Source organism: Aethalodelphis obliquidens, unplaced genomic scaffold (genome assembly GCF_003676395.1).
Source record: "Aethalodelphis obliquidens isolate GAN/ISIS:26980383/991018 unplaced genomic scaffold, ASM367639v1 scaffold5, whole genome shotgun sequence".
NCBI lineage: Eukaryota > Metazoa > Chordata > Mammalia > Artiodactyla > Delphinidae > Aethalodelphis > Aethalodelphis obliquidens.
In genome coordinates, this window is record NW_020837949.1 from 76238097 (window position 1) to 76265814 (window position 27718).

The 27718-nt window shown below is 38.7% G+C and overlaps 1 protein-coding gene across 4 annotated transcripts in view; it reads right to left on the reverse strand.

Moving 5' to 3' along the window:
- Positions 1 to 27718, reverse strand: part of GRM3 (glutamate metabotropic receptor 3) — a 235624-nt gene that overhangs the window by 22925 nt on the left and 184981 nt on the right. For all 4 annotated transcript variants that reach the window (XM_027102729.1, XM_027102726.1, XM_027102727.1 and 1 more), the window contains one exon: positions 2333 to 3399. In XM_027102729.1, coding sequence (XP_026958530.1) covers positions 2333 to 3399 — 1067 coding nt within the window. The remainder of the gene's footprint in view (positions 1 to 2332; positions 3400 to 27718) is intronic.

Below are 27718 nucleotides of genomic sequence, written 5' to 3' on the forward strand. Positions count from 1 at the left end.
AGGGCTATGCAGATTCATACGTGAGGGTAGCCAGGTGTAAGAATTCAGGGGCTGGTGGGAGCTGTGGGCAACAGGAGTGAGAGTGCTCTGTCTAGAGGCATAAGCACTACTCAGCCAGCTAATTGTGGGTCCACATGTTTTAGTTTGTTAAGAGAAGCCAAGAATCTAGATAGTTATGTACAATTTCTCAATTTTCTTACTTTGGCAAACATTTCAAAGAATTTCAAAACAGTGCCGGCCAAACTAGAGATATCTGTGGGACAAGAAGAGCATGTGATTCATTAGGGCAGCGATTTTCAATCCTGGCTGCAAATGAGAGTCACTTGGGGAGCTTTGAAAAATCCTGACGTCTAAGCCACAGATCAGGCCAATTAAATCAGAATATCTGGGGCTGTGCCCCAGGTATCAATATTTTTTTTCAAAGCTACCCAGTTGATTCAATGTGTGATTGAATATGAAAACCTCTGTGTTGGAGGCTCTGGTCTACTGTCTCGTTTCTTTTGTAAATTGAGGATTGGGATTATTTGCAAGGATAAGTGAGACCTCAGATGATCTCTGTACGATTCATTGCCTTAATTAGCATAGCCCTTAAAACTCTCAACTGTACAACCTCTGCCCCATTTTCCTTGTAACTTCTGCCATGTGGTAAAACGTCTGGTATCTTCAGCTAATTTCTTTTAATCATGATATTGCTATCATGTTGAAGGAAGAAGTCATTTTTTTAATGTTTTAGGAATAAATGCTAGTTCATTCAATAAAATTAAATTTTATTCTCGGTAGTATTTTCGTTTTATTTTTTCATTAGCTTTTTTGAGAATGAATAGTTTCAAATCATATGTGAGGATAGAACAAATAGCATTGTAACTATTTTGCATTTCCAATACCCCAAGTCCTGTCTACTAAGGATGACTTCCTAAGAACTGAAAAAAAAATCCTTACAGGTCTATAGGAGGAGGATGTGTATAGAAAGACAAAAGATAGAATTGGGGGCATTAAAATGCATTAACTGTAGTTCTCCATTTAATCCCCACACTAGAAAGGTACAAACTCCTGTGTGCATATAATCTGACCTTTGATTTTGTTGATTTAGTTCTGATGTCTTCTCTTTTGACAGATTTTCAAAAATTTTTATAGGTAGTCTTATAGAAAGCCTGACCGTTATCCCAACATTGATTGTATATTCTTTATTTTTCTTGCTGCTCCTTTAATGTGGTCCATAGGTTTGAGTCACAACGTTGTGGATAATTTACTAGACTAGACACATCAAGCTTCGCCAGTCTCTTGATCTCTTGCTTTAAGTAGCTTTGTCTTATTTTTGAGCTGCAATATTCAAGAGCTTGGTAATGTAGGAACTGCTGATAAACAGAAACATTTGAGGACTATTCCAACCTACAGAGGCACTTTACTTTGTGAAATCATGTTGTAACAAGGAAACCATAAGGCCTCTGGAAAACTTAATGACGAATTAAGAAATATAGAGAATAAAAACCAATTGCCTTAAGAGGGAAATATTCTTATACTCACTCATTGGGCGATACGAAAATGAGAATTATAAATGTGAGAGCAACGGATTGATGGTTTCAACAGTTTGAGAAATTTTGATGGAATCATGAACTGTTTCTTTCAGGAGAGATGGTCATTATATTGAAGCCCAGAAATCTGAACTAAATATTACTGGAGACTATATGAGTAATGACTTAATTAGGTTACCTGGATATAGACAGTAAAAGTTTTAACCGATTCAGGGATTACATACATATACCACATCTACAGGAAGTAAAGTTGTAGAAAAAGTATAACAAATATTGTATTTTAACTTGTTTTAGAGAAATAATGATGCTTATTTGAAGCTTGAGTGAAAAGTTTTTAGATCTTTCAACTGATCCTGGCTTAATGTTGCAACTCTGCTTTAATTTACAGATCGATCTGTGGTAGCCAGGTCCTCTCGTGTCTAATTTAAAGTCTTATTGTCTTGTCATTCACTTTCTAAATTAAATTAAAAGTTGTAAGGGGCGTGTGCGTGCATGTGTATGTGTGTGTGTGTATTATACTCTTCTCCCACTAGACTGTAAATTGCTTGAATGACCATGCCATTTACATTTATGTTCCTCTCTGTGCCCAGCACAGTGCTTTCCACATAGCAAGCACTAATTAAATGTTTTAAAACATATTGAATTAATTTCCATATACAATATGGTGGTTCATCATGGCATTTATAATTTAGCTACCTAATTGCTGAGATGAAATAAAAGGAGTCTCTTTTAAATTATACATAACAAAACAGTGGCAGGATACAAGAAGAAGGAAAAGGAGAAACCATTCCGAGACTTACTCTGTAGTCACTTGAAGTCACATAAAATATAGGGAGGAAGGCCAACCAGATGATGCATGTGGTGTACATGGTAAAACCAATGAACTTGGCTTCGTTGAAATTCTCTGGGCACTTCCGCGTTTTGAAGGCATACACAGTGCATAAGATGACCAGGACCACATCGTAGGTAAGTGAGATCAACATGCTGGAATCTTTGACATTGCATTTTAAGATGACTGTTTCCCGCTTCTCTGGAAGGGTGTACCGCCTGGTGCCTGGAACCTCCAGGATGAGCCACACAGACACTACCACAATTTGCACCAGTATCAGACCCAGGCAGATGAAAACCTGAGAACTTGGGCTGATGAATTTTGGCCTCTGAGCGCCATTCTTTACCCCATCGAAGACACGGGCAATGCAGTTTGTCTTGGTCAGCAGGGCTGAGTAACAGACAGCGAAGGAGGTCCCCAGCCCTAGTCGGCGCAATGCACAGATGACTGGTGACGGCTTGGAAATGAAGAAGAATGTCATGCAATAGGACAGGCCAACCCCAAACAACAAGATGTAGCAGAGCTCCCGGCCTGATGCTTTGACTAACGGTGTGTTGTTGTGCTTGATAAAGACAGTCACAACCACGCATGTACACATAAAACCCAGGCAGGCAATGGTGACTGGACCAATGGCCCAGGCATCTTGCCACCTGATGTAGTCCTCAGGAAGGTCAAAGCAGCCAGATAGGTCTGCAGTGGGCCACTGCCCAAGGCCGCAATCCATACAGGTAAACTCGTCAGCCAGGTATTCGTAGGGCTCGCAGGGGATGCAGATCCAGCAGCAGACATCCCCTGGTTGCATATTCTTCATTTCATTGGGTGCACAGGGGTCGCTGCACTGGGACGTGGGGATTGAGTTCCGGGACCAGTGGATAGAGTCGACATCTACTGATAAGGTTTCTGCCCAATGACCAACCTTCAAGTAGGAATACTTGCCGCCCATGTACTGGAAGTTGAACACGTTGTAACGTCCCATTCCGTCTCCAAAAGTGTCAAACTTGACAATGCTATCTGCACCTTTATTTGGGTTGAATGGAGCTGTGACATGTAAAGTAAAAGAAAAGAAAAAAAAAGATCACTGTTTAGGTGTCTTAAGTGTGATCGGTCAATGACTTCATATCATACACTTAGCAAAACTGAAATAACAGGGAACAGGGATTCCAAGGCCGAGATAATTTATCAATTACCATTGAATTTACATATTAAAAACTACTGGAGTCTTCAAGCATTCATAAATTCATTCACTTAACATTCCTGAGTGCCTCCTGTGTGCCAAGTGCCAGTGATAATCATGAGTACAATACAGTGTCTGCCTTCAAAGGAGCTGATTATTTAACAGGGAAACCGGTGAACATGTAGTCATATTTTATGTGGTATATAAATATTCATTTCTTGAAAGATTCCACAATAGGAATTGGACAAAACTTCGAATCGCATCTCTATTACGTATTTATATATTTATGTATAGAAATTAAATATTTTCATGAAGCTATATAATTAAAAAGAGGAATTTTTCTCCTTCAAATCAAGAAAAAAATTTTCATTATAAACGGATGGTATGTTTCTTTTAAACAGTTTAGATAATTCAGAAGGAAAGAAAAAAAGAACACGCATCCATAATCCTTCAACTGTAGTATTTTCATGTTTTGGAGGCTGTTCATTCTGACTACATATTTGCATGTGTCTGTGTATAGCATACTCCTATCCACATATATACAACCTGAATATTCTGAAGGCACCTACAGTTGAAGCTAGGTAATTGCTTTACAGTTCCTAACTGTACGGGATCGGTAGCCCTCAACCCTGTCCCTTTCTTATAGCCAGTGCCTAAGAGCAGCGCCTCTCTAAGCATCTCTGGTTCCTCTCTCCTCTCTTCCAGCTGCTGCTCATCACGTCTCTCTTGCCAACATGAGCTGCCATTCTGTTCACCATTTTTATGCCACCTTCTCTGGTCTACTCTGTGCCTACTATTTCACACTGCCGACCTTTACTCTTTCCTTAAATGTAGAAGAATGAAGCTGGTGTCTCTGATGCACAGACAATCTTTATTAGTCAGGGTAGGCTTGCCTGTGTTGGTAAATAGACCCCAAATTGTTTAAGGGCTCAAACACAATGGAAGTTTATTTCTCCCTTGTGCAGTAGGCTAAGGTCTTGGTGGGCGGGTATCCCTCCTCCACACAGGGATTCAGGAACCCACGTTCCTTCCATCTTGAAGCTGTACCAATTCCTAGGGCCTCCTTCTCATTGGCATCCATGCGGTGGAAGGAGAAAAAGAGTATGAATTAGGTACACCTGCTTCCTCAAAGTATAAACCTGGAAGTGGCACGTGCTTTTATTCACATTTATTGACTAGAAATTAGTTACAGGGTCGCACCCAACTTCGAGAGCAGCTGGGAAATGTGGCTTAGCTGATGTGCCCAACTACAGCTATGGATGAGAAAGGGGAATTTGCAGGACACTGCAGTCTCTTACTCTGCAGGTCTTTGCTGTCTTTACTACCTCCTCCCTGAGCTCCGTCCTGTCTTCTCTGGGGCTCATGTTGTTCCAGCCAGCGGGAAACAGCTTACTCTTCTTGGATCTAGTTATTTTATGGAGGAAAGGGTCCCTCAATGAGTTGCTTGGGTCCTTGGTAAAAGAAAACCTCACATTTCACCTAATAGCTCTTGCCGACATAGGATGCTTAGATGCCCCTAGAGTGTCAGGCTTGGTGTTTCCAGTAATGTGTTGTACCATATATAAAGTCTGTTAGCAAATGTAATTCAATATGCCACATTTATTCCTCACTTATTATGATTTATTTTCCTTTAGTGATCTTGTTATCTCACATGTGACTTTCCTAAACTTCACCTAGCTTTCTGCCACATTCTTCAAACCCATCGCCTATGTCTGTGTGTGTCTGTACTGCAGTTGGGGATTGGCTTCACGTTCATAGTGAGACACGCTGTAGTCGTAGATGAGTGCGTGATTTTGGATTTAGATGGACTATGTGTGATTGTCATCTCTGCCTTTGAACAGTTGTATGTCCTTAGGAAAGTTAACCTTTCTAACTCTGTTTCCTAATCAACAGATTATATTATAAATAAATGTAAAAATGCTAAATAAATTGATCATTTTCTACTGGTTTATAACATTTGCCAGATACTAAATTGTGGGATAATTCATTTCTCTCTGTTATTTGTTGTTTCTCTTGATCTCTTTCCACAGCAGTATGATCTTTTTTGTAACTACTACAGCTTTAGACTATGTTTTAATATGGTAGAACAAATGAACATAGGAGTTGAAACATTATTGCTATATTTTCAGGAGTAGGAATCAATATCACAATTCTTAGATCACAGAAAACTAAATTTATTTAGTCCATGCTTAGAAAAGTTTCATTAAAAAGTTTAGAGACTCCTTTCACATGTTACAAATAAATAAAATGTTGAATATTTTAACATAGTTTACATCAAGTATAAGAACCTCAGATGTGTTATTAATTTTTTTTATTCTCAACTACACAGTCAATCTCCACCAGTGTTCAGTGGATGTTATTAGGTCATTCTGGAAAAGATTTGTAAAATAAATGTTTTATAGCTTTAAATATTTCACTATTTTCACAGCTATTCTTAAATATAAAGTTTCTTAAAAATAATGTATTTGAAAGGTGACAAAACTGGTTGTTTTGCGTAACCTGAGCCAGAGAGGGTTATTGATAAGATTGTTGGCATGTGAGCTAATAATATAAACACTAAAGATGTAAAACATTCCTTTTATAAATCTTTTATGGAAATCATCTGATATCATTAACTGAATATTGGAACAGACTGGTGGCCTAGTTGAGAATAACAAAACTAATAACACATCTAGGATCTTAACACTTGATATAAAATGTTTTAAAATAGTCAACATTTTACTTATTTGTAACATGTAAAAGGAATACCTGAATTTTTTTTTTTTTTTTTTTTTTTTGCGGTACACGGGCCTCTCACTGTTGTGGCCTCTCCCGTTGTGGAGCACAGGTTCCGGACGCGCAGGCTCAGGGGCCATGGCTCACGGGCCCAGCCGCTCCGTGGCATGTGGGATCTTCCCGGACCAGGGCACGAACCTGTGTCCCCTGCATCGGCAGGCGGACTCTCAACCACTGCGCCACCAGGGAAGCCCAGAATACCTGAAACTTTTAATGCCTCTTTTCTAACCATAGAATAAACAAACTTAGCTTGATGTAACATAAGAATTCTGATATTGATTCCTACTCATGAAAATCTGGTAATAATATTTCAATTCCCATTTTTTTCTTAATCGTTTGAATATACAGAGCATTGATAGGTTTTTTAAAGAGCCTAAATGAGGACTTTAGCTCTGGCTTTTACAAAATATAGGCACTTTTTTTTAATTGGAGTACAATTGCTTTACAATGTTGTGTTAGTTTCTGCTGTACAAAGAAGTGAATCAGCTATATGTATACATATATCCTCTCCTCTTGGACCTCCCTCCCCCCACCTCCTTCCCACCCATCTACGTTATCACAGAGCACAGAGCTGAGCTCCCTGTGCTATATAGCAGGTTCCCGTTAACTATCTATTGTACACGTGGCAGTGTATATATGTCAATCCTAATCTCCCAATTCATCCCACTCTCCCCTTCCCCTCCTGTGTCCACTCTTCCGTTCTCTACGTCTGCGTCTCTGTTCCTGCCCTGCAAATAGGTTCATCTGTGCCATTTTTCTAGATTCCACATATATGCGTCAATATACGTTTGTTTTTCTCTTTCTGACTTCACTCTGTATAACAGACTCTAGGTCCATCCACATCTCTACAAATGACCCAATACCCTGAGAAAACCATATTTCAAAAAGACACATGTACCCCAATGTTCATTGCAGCACTATTCACAGTAGCCAGGACGTGGAAGCAACCTAATGCCCATTGACAGATGAACGGATAAAGAAGATGTGGTACATGTATACAATGAATATTACTCAGCCATAGAAAGGAATGAAATTGGGTCATTTATAGCCACTATTTTTCATTAGGCTATTTTATTTTTTAATTTTTTTGAATTTTATTTATTTTTCATACAGCAGGTTCTTACTAGTTATCCATTTTATACATATTAGTGTATACATGTCAATCCCAGTCGCCCAATTCATCACACCACCACCCCACATCCACCACCAATTTTACCCCTTGGTGTCCATACGTTTGTTCTCTACATCTGTGTCTCAATTTCTGCCCTGCAGACCGGGTCATCTGTACCATTTTTCTATGTTCCACATATATGCGTTAATATAGGATATTTGTTTTTCTCTTTCTGACTTACTTCACTCTGTATGACAGTCTCTAGATCTATCCACATCTCTACAAATGACCCAGTTTCGTTCCTTTTTATGGCTAATATTCCATTGTATATATGTACCACATCTTCTTTACCTATTCATCTGTCGATGGGCATTTAGGTTGTTTCCATGACCTGGCTATTGTAAATAGTGCTGCAGTGAACATTGGGGTGCATGTATCTTTTTGAATTATGGTTTTCTCTGGGTATATGTCCAGTAGTGGGATTGCTAGATCATATGGTAATTCTATTTTTAGATTTTTAAGGAACCTCCGTACTGTTCTCCATAGTGGCTGTATCAATTTACATTCCCACCAACAGTGCAAGAGGGTTCCCTTTTCTCCACACCCTCATCAGCATTTGTTGTTTGTAGATTTTCTGATAATGCCCATTCTAACTGGTGTGAGGTGATACCTCATTGTAGTTTTGATTTGCATTTCTCTAATAATTAGTGATGTTGAGCAGCTTTTCATGTGCTTCTTGGCTATGTGTAGTTCTTCTTTGGAGAAATGTCTATCTAGGTCTTCTGCCCATTTTTGGATTGGGTTGTTTGTTTTTTTAATATTGAGCAGCATGAGCTGTTTATATATTTTGTAGATGATAATCCTTTGTCCGTTGATTCATTTGCAAATATTTTCTCCCATTCTGAGGGTTGTGTTTTCCTCTTGTTTATGGTGTCCTTGGCTGTACAAAAGCTTTTAACTTTCATTAGGTCCCATTTGTTTATTTTTGTTTTTATTTCTATTACTCTAGGAGGTGGATCAAAAAAGAATTTGCTGTGATTTATGTCAAAGAGTGTTCTTCCTATGTTTTCCTCTAAGAGTTTTATAGTGTCTGGTCTTACATTTAGGTCTCTAATCTATTTTGAGTTTATTTTTGTGTATGGTGTTAGGGAGTGTTCTAATTTCATTCTTTTACATGTAGCTGTCCAGTTTTCCCAGCACCACTTACTGAAGAGACTGTCTTTTCTCCATTGTATATCCTTGCCTCCTTTGTCATAGATTAGTTGACCATATGTGCATGGATTTATCTCTGGGCTTTCTATCCTGTTCCATTGGTCTATATTTCTGTTTTTGTGCCAGTACCATATTGTCTTGATTACTGTAGCTTTGTGGTATAGTCTGAAGTCAGGGAGTCTGATTCCTCCAGCTCTGTTTTTATTTCTCAAGATTGCTTTGGCTCTCCGGGATCTTTTTTGTCTCCATACAAATTTTAAGATTTTTTTGTTCTAGTTCTGTAAAAAATGCCATTGGTAATTTGATAGGGATTGCATTGAATCTGTAGATTGCTTTGGGTAGTATAGACATTTTCTCAATATTGATTCTTCCATCCAAGAACATGGTATATCTCTCCTTCTGTTTGTATCATCTTTAATTTCTTTCATCAGTGTCTTATAGTTTTCTGCATACAGGTCTTTTGTCTCCCTAGGTAGGTTTATTCCTAGGTATTTTATTCTTTTTGTTGCAGTGGTAAATGGGAGTGTTTCCATAATTTCTCTTTCAGAGTTTTCATCATTAGTGTATAGGAATGCAAGAGATTTCTGTGCATTAATTTTGTATCCTGCAACTTTACCAAATTCATAGATTAGCTCTAGTAGTTTTCTGGTGGCATTTTTAGGATTCTCTCTATATAGTATCATGTCATCTGCAAACAGTGACACTTTTACTTCTTCTTTTCCAATTTGTATTCCTTTTATTTCTTTTTCTCCTCTGAATGCCGTAGCTAGGACTTCCAAAACTATGTTGAATAATAGTGGCGAGAGTGGACATCCTTGTCTTGTTCCTGATCTTAGAGGAAATGCTTTCAGTTTTACACTATTGAGAATGATGTTTGCTGTGGGTTTGTCATATATGGCCTTTATTATGTTGAGGTAGTTTCCCTCTGTGCCCACTTTCTGGAGAGTTTTTATCATAAGTGGGTGTTGAATTTTGTCAAAAGCTTTTTCTGCATCTATTGAGATGATCATATGGTTTTTCTTCTTCAATTTGTTAATGTGGTGTATCACATTGATTGATTTGCGTATATTGAAGAATCCTTGCATCCCTGGGATAAAGCCCAGTTGATCATGGTGTATGATCCTTATAATGTGTTGTTGGATCCTGTTTGCTAGTATTTTGTTGAGGATTTTGACATCTGTATTCATCAGTGATATTGATCTGTAATTTTCTTTTATTGTAGTATCTTTGTCTGGTTTTGGTATCAGGGTGATGGTTGCCTCATAGAATGAGTTTGGGAGTGTTCCTTCCTCTGCAATTTTTTGGAAGAGTTTGGAAAGGATGGGTGTTCGCTGTTCTCTTAATGTTTGATAGAGTTCACCTGTGAAGCCATCTGGTCCTGGACTTTTGTTTGTTGGAAGATTTTTAATCACAGTTTCAATTTCATTACTTGTGATTGGTCTGTTCATATTTTCTATTTCTTCCTGGTTCAGTTTAAGAAGGTATACCTTTTTAAGAATTTGTCCATTTCTTCCAGGTTGTCCATTTTATTGGCATAGAGTTGCTTGTAGTAATCTCTTAGGATGCTTTGTATTTCTGTGTTGTCTGTTGTAACTTCTCCTTTTTCATTTCTAATTTTATTGATTTGAGTCCTCTTCCTCTTTTTCTTGATGAGTCTGGCTAATGGTTTATCAATTTTGTTTATCTTCTCAAAGAACCTGCTTTTAGTTTTATTGATCTTTGCTATTATTTTGTTTCTATTTCATTTGTTTCTGCTCTGATCTTTATGATTTCTTTCCTTCTGCTAACTTTGGGTTTTGTTTGTTCTTCTTTCTCTCGTTCCTTTAGGTGTAAGGTTAGATTGTTAATTTGAGATTTTTCTTGTTTCTTGAGATCAGCTTGTATTGCTATAAACCTCTCTCTTAGAACTGCTTTTGCTGCATCCCATAGGTTTTGGATCGTCGTGTTTTCATTGTCATTTGTCCCTAGGTACTTTTTGATTTCCTCTTTGATTTCTTCAGTGATCTCTTGGTTATTTAGTAACGTATTGTCTGGCCTCTATGCGTTTGTGTTTTTTACGGTTTTTTCCCTGTAATTGATTTCTAATCTCGTAGCGTTGTGGTCAGAAAAGATGCATGAAATGATTTCAATTTTCTTAAATTTACTGAGGCTGGATTTGTGACCCAAGGTGTGATCTATCCTGGAGAATGTTCCATGTGCACTTGAGAAGAAAGTGTAATCTGCAGTTTTTGGATGGAATGTTCTATAAATATCAATTAAATCTATCTGGTTTATTGTGTCATTTATAGCTTGTGTTTCCTTATTAATTTTCTGCTTGGATGATCTGTCCATTGGTGTAAGTGAGGTGTTAAAGTCCCCCACTATTGTTGTGCTACTGTCAATTTCCTCTTTTATAGCTGTTAGCAGTTGCCTTATGTATTGAGGTGCTCCTTTGTTGGGTGCATATATATTTATAATTGTTATATCTTCTTCTCAGATTGATACCTTGATCATTATGTAGTGTCCTTCCTTGTCTCTTGTAGCATTCTTTATTTTAAAGTCTACTTGATCTAATATGAGTATTGCTACTCCAGCTTTCTTTTGATTTCCATTTGCATGGAATATCTTTTTCCATCCCCTCACTTTCAGTCTGTATGTGTCCCTGGGTCTGAAGTGGGTCTCTTGTAGACAGCATATATATGGGTCTTGTTTTTGTATCCGTTCAGCAAACCTGTGTCTTTTTGTTGGAGCTTTTAATCCATTCACGTTTAAGGTAATTATCAATATGTATGTTTCTGTTACCATTTTCTTAATTGTTTTGGGTTTGTTTTTGTAGGTCCTTTTCTCCTCTTGTGTTTCCCACTTAGAGAAGTTCCTTTAGCATTTGTTGTAGAGCTGGTTTGGTGGTGCTGCATTCTCTTAGCTTTTGCTTCTCTGTAAAGCTTTTGATTTCTTCATCGAATCTGAATGAGATCCTTGCTGGGTAGAATAATCTTAGTTGTAGGTTCTTCCTTTTCATCACTTTAAACATGCCATGCCACTCCCTTCTGGCTTGTAGAGTTTCTGCTGAGAAATCAGCCATTACCCTTATGGGAGTTCCCTCGTATGTTATTTGTCAGTTTTCCTTTGCTGCTTTCAATAATTTTTCTTTGTCTTTAATTTCTGCCCATTTGATTACTATGTGTCTCAGCGTGTTTCTCCTTGGGTTTATCTTGTATGGGATTCTTTGCACTTTCTGGACTTGGGTGGCTATTTCCTTTCCCATGTTAGGGAAGTTTTCGACTATAATCCCTTCAGATATTTTCTCGGGTCCTTTCTCTCTCTCTTCTCCTTCTGGGACCCCTATAATGTGAATGTTGTTGTGTTTAATGTTGTCCCAGAGATCTCTTAAGGTGTCTTCATTTGTTTTCATTCTTTTTTCTTTATTCTGTTCCATGGCAGTGAATTCCACCATTCTGTCTTCCAGGTCACTTGTCCATTCTTCTGCCTCAGTTATTCTGCTATTGATTCCTTCTAGTGTAGTTTTCATTTCAGTTATTGTATTGTTCATCTGTTTGTTTGTTCTTTAATTCTTTTAGGTCTTTGTTAATCATTCCTTGCATCTTCTCGAACTTTGCCTCCATTCTTTTTCCGAGTTCCTGGATCACCTTCACCATCATTATTTTTGAATTCTTTTTCTGGAAGGTTGCCTATCTCCACTTCATTTAGTTGTTTTTCTGGGGTTTTATCTTGTTCCTTCAACTGATACATAGCCCTCTGCCTTCTCATCTTGTCTGTCTTTCTGTGAATGTGGTTTTTGTTCCACAGGCTGCAGGATTGTATTTCTTCTTGCTTCTGCTGTCTGCCGTCTGGTGGATGAGGCTATCTAAGAGGCTTGTGCAAGTTTCCTGATGGGAGGGACTGGTGGTGGGTAGAGCTGGCTGTTGCTCTGTAGGCTATTTTAAATCAGTGGGTGCAGAATATAGGTAGACTTTCATCAGTATTTTTTCCTTCCTACCTTTTTTATTGTTGTTGTTAGTGGCAATTTTATTTTTTATTTTTAGGTTTTAATTTTTTGTTTTTATACAATTTTTACATGTTACTTTACAGTTACAGTTATTACAAATATTGGCTATATTCCTTGTGTTGTACAACACATCCTTAAGTCTGTCTTATACCTAATAGTATGTACCTCCCACACCCCTCCCCTATTTTGCCCCTCCCCCCGCTGGTAACCACTAGTTTTTTCTCTCTGTGAGTCTGCTTCTTTTACATTATATTCACTAGTTTGCTGTATTTTTTTTTAATATTTCACATATAAGTGATAACATATAGTATTTGTCTTTCTCTGTCTGACTTATTTCATTTAGTGTAATGCCCTCCAAGTGCATCCATGTTGCTGCAAATGGCAAAATTTCATTTTTTTAATGTCTGAGTTGTATTCCATTGTGTATATATATATATACCACAGCTTCTTTATCCATTCCTCTGTTGATGGACACTTAGGTTGTTTATGTCTTGGCTATTGTAAATAATGCTGCTATGAACATTGGGGTTCAAATTAGTGTTTTAGGTTTTGTTGGATATATACCCAGGAATGGGATTGCTAGGTCAACTACTTTCTGACCTTTTTATTTTGAAAATTTTCAAAGCTACAGTAATGATGAAAGAAAAGTATTATGGACATGATTGCATCACCTAGAATTGCAATCACCTTGATTGCAATCACCTAGAATTAACGAATTGTGAACGTTTTGTCGCATTATACTATTCTTGCACATATGTACCAGGAACATGTAAATGAATGTTGGTAGTACTGTATATAAGTGAAAAAAAAAAAAACTGGAATCAACACCAGTTTCCAACAGCAATCACAAATTATTTTGTGGATTATTAACAATATTATATTGTTGTGAAATTAAAGTGACAACAGGTAAATGTATTTTAAAAGCTATAATGTGTGAAAAGACAATGTAACTCCACTTTCATAAAGTTCTAAGATAAAGAACACTAAGTTGTAAGATAAACACATCTAAACGTATCATTTGGGAGTACATACAGAAGTGAAAAATGAATGGTAATGAATAAAGTAAATGAATGATAATGACAAAATTCAGGATAGTGCCTATGGGATGGAGTGGTGGTATGCAAAGGATGGGATAGGGAAGAGCACAAAGTGGATGCCAATTTATTATAATCTGTTTCTTGTTTGGATGGGGTGTTTTTCATGGATGAGTATTTTATTGTTGTGCTTCATAAATTGCACTGAGTTAAGTATATTATTTGTATGGTTTAATATTTCATAATAAGAGTATATAAAAATTAAAATTTGAAGATATACTATTCCAAACACAAATAAAATATATTAATTAATCTTGTCATTCTAGGGGACTAATGCTGCAAGATTTATTTCTCCTGACTCTCCCATGTGGGGACTGGGAATGTAGTAATGATCAATTGCTTCTGTTGATACAATGAATTCCTAAGAGATTTGCTAAGATATATTGGAAAAACTAGTTTATATATACAAATCAGAAAGAAAACATTCCACTTAAATGGCATCAAAAATAATAAAAAAAAAACCTCAGGATAAATTTAACAAAATAAGTGAAAGACCTTTGTGAACACTAATTCTGGAATCAGTGAAAAGACATACCACGTTCTTGGATAGTATTTGATTCTCTCTTAGTTGATTTTAATAACAATAATGATGATAGTAATAATATATAAATAATAAATTTCAATAAAAATTCCAACTTTTTATAAAAACAAAAAAAGTTGACCTCAAAGTTCATATGGAAAAATAATTCATTAAGAATAGCCAGGAAAAAGAAGAGCAGTGAGGGAGCATTAGCACTACCAGATATTAATACATATTATAATGCCTCGATCATTAAAACAGTGTCGTCCTGACTCATGAATGCATGGAAAAGAACCAGTGGAGTTGTATGAGATATCCATAAATAGACCCAGTTTACCTGAAGACAAGGAATACTATACAGCTCTGAAGAGAAATGAGGAAGTGTTCTATGTTGCACATATTTTGAAGCTATAAAAAAAAATCTAAAAGTCACACAATTATCTGTAAAACAAAGTATAATACAGTTAATTTAACATTTAATATGCTATCTTTTATGTAAATGGAGAAAACAGAAGAATCTATTCTTTTTTCTCTTCTATGCGTAAAGGAACTCTGGAAGGATGCCCAGGGATAGCAGTCATCAATGGCAAGAGATGCGAAGCGAGCAGATGCATGGCAAAGATGGGAGGGAAATTTTTACCAAATTCTTTTATATATTTTTTGTGTTTTGAAGCATATGATTTTATTACCTATTCAAAATATAATAATAAAAAGGAAAACATACATTTACAGTCAAGGATCACCAATATTTGAGTAAACTTCTAACCTGAAAGAGAAAGACTGAAACCATCAGAAAAGGAAACTTGGATAGAATAGAGGCAGTGAAGGGAGCAAAAGACAAAAGCTTTAAAACAATAATGAGCTCAGAGAAATAAGAAAAGATGCTGCGTGTATGAGATAGGTACAGTCTATCCTTAAAAAGGAACATTCAGAGAACAAGAATGAACTTTTGGAAATGAAAGCAGAAATAGAAATTCAGTATAAGAATTGAAAGTTAAATTTGAGAAAACTCTTAAATTTTGACCAAAATGCTAAGAAGGAAAGTAGAAAATAAAACAAAAAATTGAGAACATTCTGTGGAATTTCAACAGTCAACCTTTGAGAAAGACAGAAAGAGAAAATGGAGGACATTATCAAAAGAGTCAAAGTAAATAATTGAATGAACTTGGCCTGGGAAAGGGTGACAAGAGACTATTGTTCTTTCTTATAAGCTTGTCAAAGTCACGTAAAAAAATTATGTACTTTTGATAAAAATAAATTATAAAGTTGAAAAAAGTACAAAGAATAATTGAGCTAGGTCAGCTTGCAAAGTAAATAAATTAGGAAAATGATACTGCTGCAAATATTATCACAAGTGCTTGACAAGTGGGTGGTGAACAAACAAATAGTCCTTTGGTGGAGTTTTGTTTTTTAATATAAATTTTCCCCTTGCTAAATTTGTCTCGTTAAGTATCTAACAAAATGTGGTCTAGTGTCTAAATCGTTTAAATCAAGAAAGCATATTAAAGTATTTCAAATGAACACATTACAAATTTTGAACAAAAATCCATTGTCAGCAGAAGTGTCCTGATCTGTAGTTTGGAATAAAGGGCTGCTATGTCTATACTTAGAAGGAAAAAGAATGAAAGAAGAACCTAGAAGAAAAAGGTAAACCACGTTGGTCAAATATTTCACAATGGAGAATAGTCATTCTGTACCGGAATGTTGATCCAAACACGACCGGCCTGAGAGGCAAGTAGGAAAACCAAGCGCTTTCTCAGGTGCTGCTGGGGTGACTTGAAGTGACAGAGCAGCGTGAAAGTGTTGATCCTGTCGCCTTCCTGATGCGCTTAGCATTGCCTCTGAGTCAGATGGCTTATCTGGGAAATAGTTCAAGTCCAGTGAACCGGAAGCATGGTTCTCTGGAGCTGAGCTGTACAGGAAGCTCTGGAGTTTCCTATTTCTCCAGTTGAATCTCCCCAAGGGAGCAAGCATCACTCAACATGGAAAAGTAAATCACTTCACCTTCGTTGTTGTTGTAACAGCACGAAAAAACCCAAACTAAAGGGGTGGGGGGAAGAACTGGAAAGATGGCGGAGGTTTTTTTTTTTTTTTTTTCCCACAAAGACTTAGAACCTTCTCCAAAATCTGCTTCACTGCCCCTAATGCCTCAAAATCAGGTCCTCATTTTACAGAAGGAACCTGATCTGGCCTTGAGTCAGGAGAATGACTTCTCAGTTTAGCTCATCAACCAATTAGTTCTGACCCCAGTTTCAAATGGATTTATTTGAGAAGTTTTGTACCAAGGTGACCAGCCCTCCTAGGGCTCATTTCATAGAGACAAGGCAAGTCTATGCCTTACAAATATCATAGGTCAATAGCAGGAGAAAATTAAATCAGTTATGTTTTCCTCTCAGACAGAAGTCCAATTAAGGTAGGACAATAATGTGGCTCTTAATAGGCTCTCAGTAATGGGAGTATAACTGCCGCTGCTTGGGTTCACATCCATAAATACTAATGAAGATTGCAAAAGCTACCAGCAGCAATATGGGTCCAATTTTACAACCAGGCCATCAGTGAAATTTCCGTGAACTATTTTGATGGATTGGAATAAATACATAGATGAGAAGACAGAAAATGGCTTTTCCTTTGAAAGACCTTGTTAGGGGTCAAGGGGTGAAGAAATCAAAATCCTTTGGCTAGAGCCAACAGAATCTTTTACAAACATCATGCGGCAGGAAGACAGGAAAGAATAAAAATGAACCCTCAGCTCTCTGTAATTAATTTACCTACCGATTAGGAACACAATTGCTGAAGCGTTTCCATGGTTATTTATCAACTGAGAGTAGCTTCTGGGGCAGAGCACCATCTAGATGTTGAGGTGCTGTCTCACACATGAAAAATGCTCGGTAAGTACCTAAGGTGCTAGCGAGAGTGAGTGTTCTAGGAAAGCTATCGAAAGAACAAGCATGTTTTAGGGTGTTAAGACTTTGGTAAAGATCTCTCTTCAGTTCTCCTGAAAAGTTAGCACAGATAACACTTCCGATGCTTCATTATGTATTTTACTGGTTTCCCTACCTAGAATCTATGTATTATGGCTGAAACGTTCAGCACTCAAGGCAGCTCAGAAAGGAACAATCTACTCTTAGACTAAGAATGAAGAGTGTGGAGGCAAGGCACAGAGAAAATAGCAGTGAGTAGAAATTAGTGAGATTCCCATCTCCCTCAACCCCAGTTCAGGGAGCAGGCTTAGGGCCTGTCGTTGCTTATTTTTTTCATTTTAGCTGGAAGGTTCACGGTGGCCCCTGAGTCTTTGGTTAGGGACCCTCTTTAATGTGAGCTAATGTAACTATCACATCTTTTTCTACTCTTTCTTTCCCAAGTCCCGATCTCCATTACATCATCTACTGCTTTTCTCACGTTGCCCTATGATGAGATATTTAAAAACTTTTAATGGAAATACATATACAGAAAAAGGGTAGAAATAAGAGAATTATCACAAAGTGAAAACTCCTACGTAACATTATGGATGTTAGGAAAGGGAACATTACCAGTCCCTTGTTCCTGTTCTACCCTTCCTTCTTCCCAAAGGTAACCACCATCTTACCTTTTAGGACCATGAACAAGAGTCACCTGATATTAAACTTTAGATTAATGTAGTAATCATAAAGTATGGATTATGTTATTTCTAATATCTTTTGCTCTAAATTAAGTTGGGTGAGATTCATTCAAGTAGTGTGGAGGTGTATTTGGTCTACTTTTATCGCTGTATAGCATTTTAGTATATAGATGTGCCACAATTTATTTAGCCGTGCTTCTGTTGATGGACGCGTATTTTCTTTCTTACGTCTTTAGCTTATATGAATAATGCTGCATCTTTAGCTGGGTTATCCCAGAAGTAAACCTTAAGACTAGATTTGGGTTCAAATAGTTGATTTAGGAGTTTATAGGGAAACGGAGAAATAAGATATAGACAGGAATGAATCCAATACAGAGTATGTGGATGAGCGCCAGTGGGCCTCCTTCTCCCTGTGGTCCTTTGGGAGACAGCATAGAATGGGGGTTGGGACAGAATACCACAGGTACTCACTAGCTTGGATGGAGCAGCTCTTGTTTGTCATTGGTTGATGGCTGCTCCAGGGATGGTAACTTCAGGCCTTTCAGCTGCTCTAGGTAAGGCACAGCACGGCCCTGTGGCCAGAGGAAGCTCCCTGGCAGAGAGTCACAGCTTAGGAAGCCCTTGACATGTATGAGAACAGAGTGCTAAGGGGATTTGGGAGAGGCACAGAGAGCGTCTCCTACATGCTGTGACCGTTCCAATCCATGTGTGCATTTCTGGTGTGTGTGTGTGTCTAGGTGTACAAGTGTACAAATATATGTACATGTATGCAGGAGTGAAACTGCTATGTATGTGAGTTCCAGTTGCTTTACTCCCTGAATGGTGCTGCTTTTGAACTTTAGCAGTTCTGGTGGAAATGTAGTGATATCTCAAACATTAGGCTACCAGTTCCTCCTCTGTGCTGACAGGGTGTCCTGAACTTTTAACTTTAAGGAAATTGAGTACCTCTTGGGAAAGTATCTACTGTGTGTCCCTCTCTTCACTAGATCCTAAGCCTCTCGAGGCTAAGGACAGTCTCATTCATCTTTGTCCTCTCATGATCTAAGGCAATGCTGGGCACGGAGTAGGCATTCACTGATTGTTTCCTAAACTCATGATTGGACCTGTTAGACTGAATAGCATCATTTGGGGAACTTCAGACACATGCCAGTGACCGAGCCATACCAGAGCCCGATTCAACATCAATCTTAGGAAATGGGCTTGCACTTGTGTTTTGATGGTTTACTGTATTATTATGCAGCCAGGGTTAAAAACCTGTGGTTCTCAGCCAGGGGTGATTTTGCACGCCTAAAAAATATTTGGCAAAGTCTGGAGACATTTTGGTTGTTACGGCTCAGGGCGGGGGCTACTGCTGGCATCTAGTGGTAGAGGCCTGGTGCGCTGCTAACCAGTCCACAGGCACAGAACACACCCTCACAACAAACAGTTATCCGGCCCCAGATGTCAACAGTGCCAAGATTGAGAAACCCTGGTCTAGGGTAATACCTGTTTGGAGTTTTAGAAATATTTTCATAGTCTCAAACCTCTTTAAAAATTGAAAACACCCATGCCAAAGAAATTCTTTATCGGTGTTTTAGTGTTGAGGTTATGACTGTCTAGTCTTTTTTTTATTCTTCCTACAGTCATTACCAGCTTACGAAGTCCTTTCAGCCTTCTTCGAAGTCCTCTCCTTTTCATGTTCATCAACAGCTTTATTGACCCCCATCCTCCCTTCCTCTCACCTCTACCACAGACCCCATTTCATACAGATCTCCGTGATTTTCCTTTTATCCCTTCTGAAAAACCAGTCAACCTGGCTGGGTGTCTCCTTGCCGTCAATCACCTTGTAGGAAAGCAGCACTCTCTTGTGTGTCGCGGGGGTAGGTGTCGTAGACCCTTTTAGAGCAGACTCACAGCAAGGAGAGCTGTTGGTGGGGAAAGCGGGAAGGGGGCTCCCTGCGGGAATTTTCTCCCCCTTTAATGTCATGTCTCTGGCGCAAACCTAAGCACCCAAGAACACTGTGACTTTGCAACACTTACCAAAGGTTTTCAATTTTGTGAAAAGAAATTCTGAATTCTGAGGACAAATTTAATCTGTCCTCATGTTTTTAAAGGTGACTACGTCACGTAGTAGAACATAGATTAAAAATATGCTTCCCCCAAAACAAAGTTGGATGCAAGTATAGGACCATGACTTTGTAAAAAAAGAAGGCACCCATTTCCCATTGTCCTGCCCTTAAATCACTTCGCCTGCTGGACTCTAGTTCTAAATCCTGCAGGAGAGTGAAACGTGATATGGACGGAAGGTGAAAACGGCTGAGAAAATCCCTTCCAGAGAGGTGATGGTAAGTCAGCAGTGCAAACTATAAAAAAAAAACTCATTTGAAAAATAGTTGCAGAGCTAATATTCTGAAGAACATGACCGCGGTCGCAAGAATACTTGATAAAACGAGCTTTCCATTTTTAAGCAAACAGTATACTACTTCATATAAAAAGCTGAACAGCAGAAATTTTATTCAGCCTTCGAGGATGAACTTCCAAAGATAAGCACAGCAGCTTAGCATGCAGGAGCTGCAAGTTCTATGGGGGCAGCAAATTAATTTCTAGTCTCTTGCCTTATGCATGTCTGGACATGCATTTGACTCTTTGTGTGGTATCCTGCAAAGAGAATACAGGGAAAATCAATGACTTCTCCTCCCAGCATGCGGGTCTATTGTTACGTTGTCATGTTTTTCCTCAGCCACCGTAGGGTAGCCGGGTCTTCGTCTTCACTGAGAGGGCTGCATCATTGAACTCCCATATTTTAAGTGACCTTGTCAGGGCATCAAGCACTTTCACACACTGTTAAAAATTCCAAACCCACATCTCCCTGAAAGGGTTTCTGTTCTGCTGGAAATAATTAAGGTGACAAAATTGAAAGTAATTGCTTTACGTTTTCACCCCAATTTGTGCCGTAATTTCTATTTTGAATTATTCTAAAAATAAGGCTGCAAAGGGTATCATAAATCTGGTTATTTTGTTCCTTTTTAGAAAATATTCCTAGAAATTAATCAACCTCAGAAATCATTTTAATTCAGATGTCTTCCACTCTTCCTCCAATTGTGTTAAAAGTAATAAAGTAGATTAAAGTAACTTGCTAATAGAACTCTAACATATCCCTTATATTATAATTATATAATATATTGAGATGTAATTATCAATGATATAATTAGACAATATAGACATAGAGTATCAATAGCATTTATTATATAACATTAATATATACTTATATATAATTTATAATTGTTATGCTTAAGTGATATGTTAGGATTCTATCACCAAGTTAATTTTATCTATTACAAAATCATATATATATATATATATATATATATATATATATATATAATTTTCTTGCATAAATTCCCACATTTCCCAGATGGTATTTTTACTGAAAAACCAGGGGTTGGAGCATTGTTACCATCCAGGACTTTACCCAAAGTCATCCTTGAAATCGATGGAGAACATGATAGTGTTTGCATATCAGTATCCAGGCAGGTGTGTAATTATGAAGGAGACACAAGTGTCCTTGGGGCTCTTCCATTTCCTTTTTTTCTTCCTCTTTTTTTTCTGAGCATGCCTACTTTTTCCCAGTACCCCAGCTTCCCACGTAGCCCTAGGCAAAACCAATTCCCATCAAAGTATTGTACTAGATTCTGTTTAGGTTACCCCTTTCAGGGCTATTCATATTGAAAGAGATCATAGTCAGAGGACAATGAAAGGCCATCATGGATACATTATTGATAATGGAACTGGATATCTCAGTGGATAAAGAGTTTTGTGCAGAAGGTTTGTCCGTCTTTCCTAAAATAATATCCTTTGGGGAAAAAGGAATGCTTTTGTTCCCAGATCATGTTTTACCCTCAGCCCTAAGAAAGGGGAATTTCTGCTCCTTAGTTTACAACCTTTTCCATCTTATCTTTCTCCTCCACAAGAGAGAATCTGCGGATGTGATTGGCAAAGTCCGACTTTCATGGATTGTCTTTCCCTAATTGGCAGAATCGCAGTGATGAAGAGAGACAGGAAGGTACTCTTCTCCCTCCCATGGCCAAATGATGGAGGGACCAACCTCTCATGGCCGGCCTGGGCCATCTTCATGCCCATGTTTGCACTTCTGGTCTCCAGGCTATGCAGACACGGTGGCCTTTCCTAGCAGCTCTGACCCTCCTCCAAACTCTCTGTTCCCCCTGTATGGGGCAGGGAGGGGTGGGGTGGGGGAGGGCGGAGGAAGTCCTGATAGTTACTCCTCATGCAAATGGATGTTTGGATAAGTAGACTTGGAATCTGCTCTAAAGATCCGGCTGTTTAGAGAGGGGTTGTGGGAAACCAAAGCCTGTTTTCTGCTTCTGGCCTCTGCCTAGTATTCTAGCTATAATATCAGAGCAGTGTTGTAGGGAGAGGGGTGTGGGAAGGAGATCAAGCACTTGCTCACTTATTAACAAAAATGGAAGTTTGTTTCCTCTTGATCCTTATGTGTTAGAACCCAGGAGAAGAAAAGGAGAAAGTAGGATTTGGCACAGTTAATGACCCATTTTCCCTGTTAGTATTTAGCTTATGACATATCTTAAAGAAAGGGCAGAGAGCAATAAAGAGAGGGGAATGAATCTCAATTATTGGAAAAATGGTTTAATGGCGGCGTTCAAATGTTAAATGTTTGTTTTCTTTCAAATGAAGTTACAGGGCACGTGCACCTGTGCTAGGGGAAAAAAGACAGGGAAACATTATAGAGGAAGCTGAGACAATGGGAAGGGAGGTGATGAATACTGGTTGATCTATTTTTTCCCTGAAACTGGATAGTGACCACTGTTTTTACCTTAATTCTGGTTCTCATTACAATATGTACAAGATGAACAGCACCTCGTGTGATAGCTGGCGCACACAGGGAGCGCTACATGATAGAAAACCGTTATTGTTACTATGGACTATTGTAATCGCCTCCTAGTTGATTTTCTATACTGGTCTCTCCCCTTTTTCCTGGTTCACACTCCTCTTACAAGGTCTTTAAGGCCAGTAACCCATCACTCCATGGCATGAAGGCCTATATGGCTTTCCTGTTGCATCCAGCAACATTGATGGAATTTTATTTTGTTCCTTTTGGGGTTAAAAACGAATGTTCTAAGAAAAAAAAGTTCTGTGATCAAATAATAAGCCAGGTTAACATAGCTAAAGAGATTTCATTACTAGATGCAGGGGTCAGTTCTTAGAGCATCTAACTTGTGAATCTGTTTCAAGAATCATCCAGAGATTGATATGGTATATAGCCTTTCCCCAAGTTTTGGACTTCCAAACTCTATTTTATTTACTTTATTGAAGGATGCCTAACATCTTGTGTATTGGTGTATCTTGGAACTATACCCTACAGAATAAAGTATCACAATGAATTGCACAGTCCTGCAGAATCCAGTCTGCCTCACCGTTTGTATCTTTCACTTTATCCCTTCACAACCCGGAAGAAATCCTAACAGCCCTCTTCCTCATTGCCATGATGCAGCCTGCATTTTTGCACCTGTGCAGCTTAACTCACCCGTCCCTGTGCTTCATATGCCCTTTGTTACCCGTAAGTGCCTGTAAAATTGCTCACACCCTTCAAGGCCAGCACAAATATTGCGTCAGCTGCCCTTTGCTGGATCGTAGCCGCAAGTGTAATTCCTCTCTGTGACGTATAATGTTCCTTTTCTTTGGAACTTATCATCTTTCTCTCACGTATAAATTTTTTTTCTGTCTCTCTCTTCCATGACTATCTTATCACTATGTTCTGAGCTCCTCAAGGGCAGAAACCAAACTTTAGTAACTTTCAAACAGGAATTGTAACCTGAGATCTATAGGCTAAGATCAGCCTGAGAAATACATTGTATTTGCCTTTCACTGTATTTTCAAAACACCTGAATTAGCATCCTTTATTAAAATATTGAGAGAAAAGTTTAGATTTTTTTCATCTCTTGAAACAGAGAAAGACCAGGCAACCCTGGGCCTTAATGAGAAAACAGCTATGGTTGGCGGGAGTTGCAGTTCAAATACATACTTGAAGTATTTGAACTTCCACCCCTCAAACAATGCCTAATACAGAATAGGTTCTTGAAAAACAGTTGTTTTAAGCCAGGTGTAATTACCTCAACACCTATCAAGGGAAAGGGAAAAAGTCCTATTAAGTTAGAAAGAAAATTTTAGATTTTCAAATTTGATTTTCTTTTCAAAGTGAGGAGAGAGGGAGTAAATGAAGGAACTATGTGGGTGGAGAATGCAAGTAAACAGGTGATGCTTGACCATATGTGAACTCTCTTCTGGGATTCCAGAGCCCCTGGGTACACCTCTAGCAGAGAACGATTCACAGTCAATAAGTTGTTTATTTGCTCTGGGGCCCCCGTCTATACTGAGAGCCCCACGTGAACTGGGGCTGTGTCAGGCATCATTTTCCCCTGGAGCCTGCCTGCCTACATTGGAATCTTGGTTTCATCACGTACTGGTTACTTCACTTACTCGTGTTTCAGTGACCCACGGGATTCCTGGGAGCATTATTGATGGTGCTTAGGACAGTGTCTAGTGTATAGACAGGCTCCCTAACTCTAGGCTTGTTTATTAGAGTGTCTGCCCTCTGGTAGGTAGTCAACAAATGTTTGTTAAATGAACGAATGAATGAATGAATGAGTGAGTGAATCAGTGTCCGCCATGGTATAGCCACTGTGTTGTCAGCCAGCTGGTTCTCTGAGCCTTGGTGGGTGGCTTAGGTCTGTTCCAGTAATTATGATAGGAACCATAGCTAATCTAAGAACCATAGTTCTTTAGATTGCAGACTGCATTGACCTGAATTAGACTAAAACCACCTAAGTGTTTATAGCATAATCTGTTTCTTTCTAGTTAAAAAACCCTTTGCTCTTTATTCAGCCTGATACCAGGCTGAATATATCTGAATATCTGTGATATTGTCCTCCTTTCCAACTTTGCAGATTGCTTATGAATTAGCTGAATCCCACCCTACCCCCCAAAACCTTACCTATCTCTGTTAGAACTGAGTGTCAACACACAGACACACACACAACCCCCACACACACCCACACACACCTACATACACCCACACACACCCACACCCACACCCACACAGCCCGCCCCCCTCCCCCACAAAGCTAGAAGTAGTGAAGAGATGTTGGACCTCATCTGCAGGACATAATTTTTGCTGTGGAAATGAGGAAGAAAGAACCCGTGACTTTGTCCCTCCGCACCTCTGTAGACTTTTTGCTAGAAGGTGGGCCTTGGGGATGTTGAAGAAGAAAGAGCCTGGGAGGCTCGAAGCATTTGCTTTGGAGAGTTTGTTCTGGTTCCGCTTTCCTATCTGTCCTTTTCTTTCAGAGAACCTATAAAATTTTTGATAGCAGGGATTTTTGTCTTATTAATCGTTAAAACCTTTGTACCTAGCACCTAAAAATCTGTTCCAGAGGAATGGATAAAGGAACCAGAAAAAGAAAGAAAGAATGAATAATATGAGGCAGAAAGCAAGGGACCTCCCCAAACATCAGCGGATAAGTTGATAAAATTCTTATAAACATATATGGCAATAGTATATATATTATTATAGTATATTATTATGGTGCTACAAATAGGGTCGCAACACTCTGAAGAAACTTTGTATATTAGGGTTAACACTTCAAAGCTTTCCTCTGAATACTGAAAAATGTTTGGAAATGAAGTAGATTATCTGCTTGAATAAGGTACTTAATATGTATTACCTAATGAATTTATTTGCAAAAACCCAATTTAAGGTTTTAATTCATTTCCGTTATCTATTTTAAGATAATGACTTAGAGATACGGTAACACCTCCTCGCCTCTCCACGCAAGACCAAGGCTGAGATCCAGATGGAAATCGGAGAGCCCTTGGCCACGCCCTAAATGCAGGTCTGGTCTGTTCCCACCAGGACTAGCCACACTCATAGCTATTTCTAGGCATTGGCATTGAATGTCCATTGAATTGTGACTACCTAGTTTTCTTTCCCACAACATTTATACCCTTTCCATGTGTTATGAGCCAGAAACCTTCTCCACATCAAAACTTCCCCCCAGAAAGGGTGTGATTATTGGTTATAGAGACTGGAGTATAAATTGAAATCACTGTAAGAGTTCGATCATATGTTCATTTTGTAAAAGTCTGCAATCATATTGTAGAAGATGAAGGCTTTGTTCTAGTTAATGGGATTGAATATGGTCATCTGGGAACATAATTTTTGGAAGGGTGGGAAGAATAAATTCACGGGCAGTGGGGACTCTTTCTTATCTCCAGGTTTACCTAGAGTTTGGCAGATCCCACTTTACTTTGATTTCAGAGTACCTTCTGCGGAGCGTGGAGTGGAAAGGGATTTGTGTGTGTGTGTATGTGGGTTTGCTTTTGTTTTTTGTTTGCGTTGTCTTTTACTCTCTTTCGGTTTTGACTATTTTCACTATAGCGAGTGCTTTCCACTGCAGAGTTAATGACAGACAGCTTTGGAAGGAGGTGGCGATGACGTGTGATTTTGGCATTCACGGGCTAGAACACTATATACACCTCTGATCAAAGGCCTCTGAGTAATTGCACAGTTTGGAGGCGAGTTCATTGTTCGGTTCCTTATCATAGCCATCGTGATGTGTTTGTAGCCCTGGGCCTGCTGGGCAGCCTGGTATCAGCTTCACCTCAGCCCCTCCATCTCTGATTGCTGCTGCTACAGTGGTCAGTTTTCAATACTTTTCTTCAAACAGGTTCAAAATTGTCCTTGGAGCATTTCTTTTGCTGGCTTTCGGGTGTATGATTGTCCTTAAATGTACTATGTGGTAACTCATTTGAAGCTCAAGTAATAAGCAATAGCATTTTCAAGGTAGCAATTGGAATGAATGTAAAGTCCTTTTTTTTCCCCCCCAAAGCTTCACTTGATAATGTATGATTTGAGAGAGAAGAAATTTGCGAAAACTTTGTTGCAGGAATAAAGGGGAAAGATGGAAGACTATTTTTTTCCTGAGATTTACTGCTTCCCACACATGCATAAAGACATACAAACACTGACAGCTATTACTCTCTTTTTCATTTTCATCCTATGAATTCATCAAGCGTCTCTGGCTGTGATGATTGCCACAGAAAGTGAAGTCTTCTTTCTAGTGGAGTAGTTGGAGTTACTGGAGCAGGCTCGGCAGCCGGGATATATTTTGCAGGCAGATACATCTTACAGCAATGAAGTTGGAGACAGATGTTTTGGGGTCACTGTGTGATGGCTGGGGGATCCCCTACGGCGTCTTTGCCCAGTACCCATCAGAGGTCTGGTCAACGAGATAGCAATTTGGTGCCAGGAAGAGAAGCTCACGGTCAAAAGCATACATCTGCATGTCCAGGAAGCTGACCACATCATGCGGCATTGCTGGGTCAGACCTTCCTCTTTTATTGCTAATTGTTGTGTCTAGTTTCTGGATTGTAGGTGCTGCTGGGAAGTGACTATGGCTGCAGGCTTCTTCTGGACATTGAGGCATTTGGCAGACATGCATCTTCTTTTACTGAATGATAAATGCCCTTGTTCTAGTACCTTCTCAGCAGTTCCTTCTTATACTCACGTAAGGAAGGAATCATACATTATATTTATGATTACTGCTGCGTATGCATCTATGGGAGTTGTGCTAGGTATCCACTCTTGTGCTTTCCATATATCATCTCATTTAATTTAACCCAATAAAGCGGGTCCTTATTGATATTTACAGATGAGGGAAGTGAGCATGAAAGAGGTTGAGTCATGAGACTAGTATGTGAATGACTGAGAACCAAACCCTGATCTGTATGACTCCAGCACCTGTGTCGTGAACTATGGTCTATGCGGGGAGTGTGTGTGTGTGTGTGTGTGTGTGTGTGTGTGTGTGTGTGTGTGTG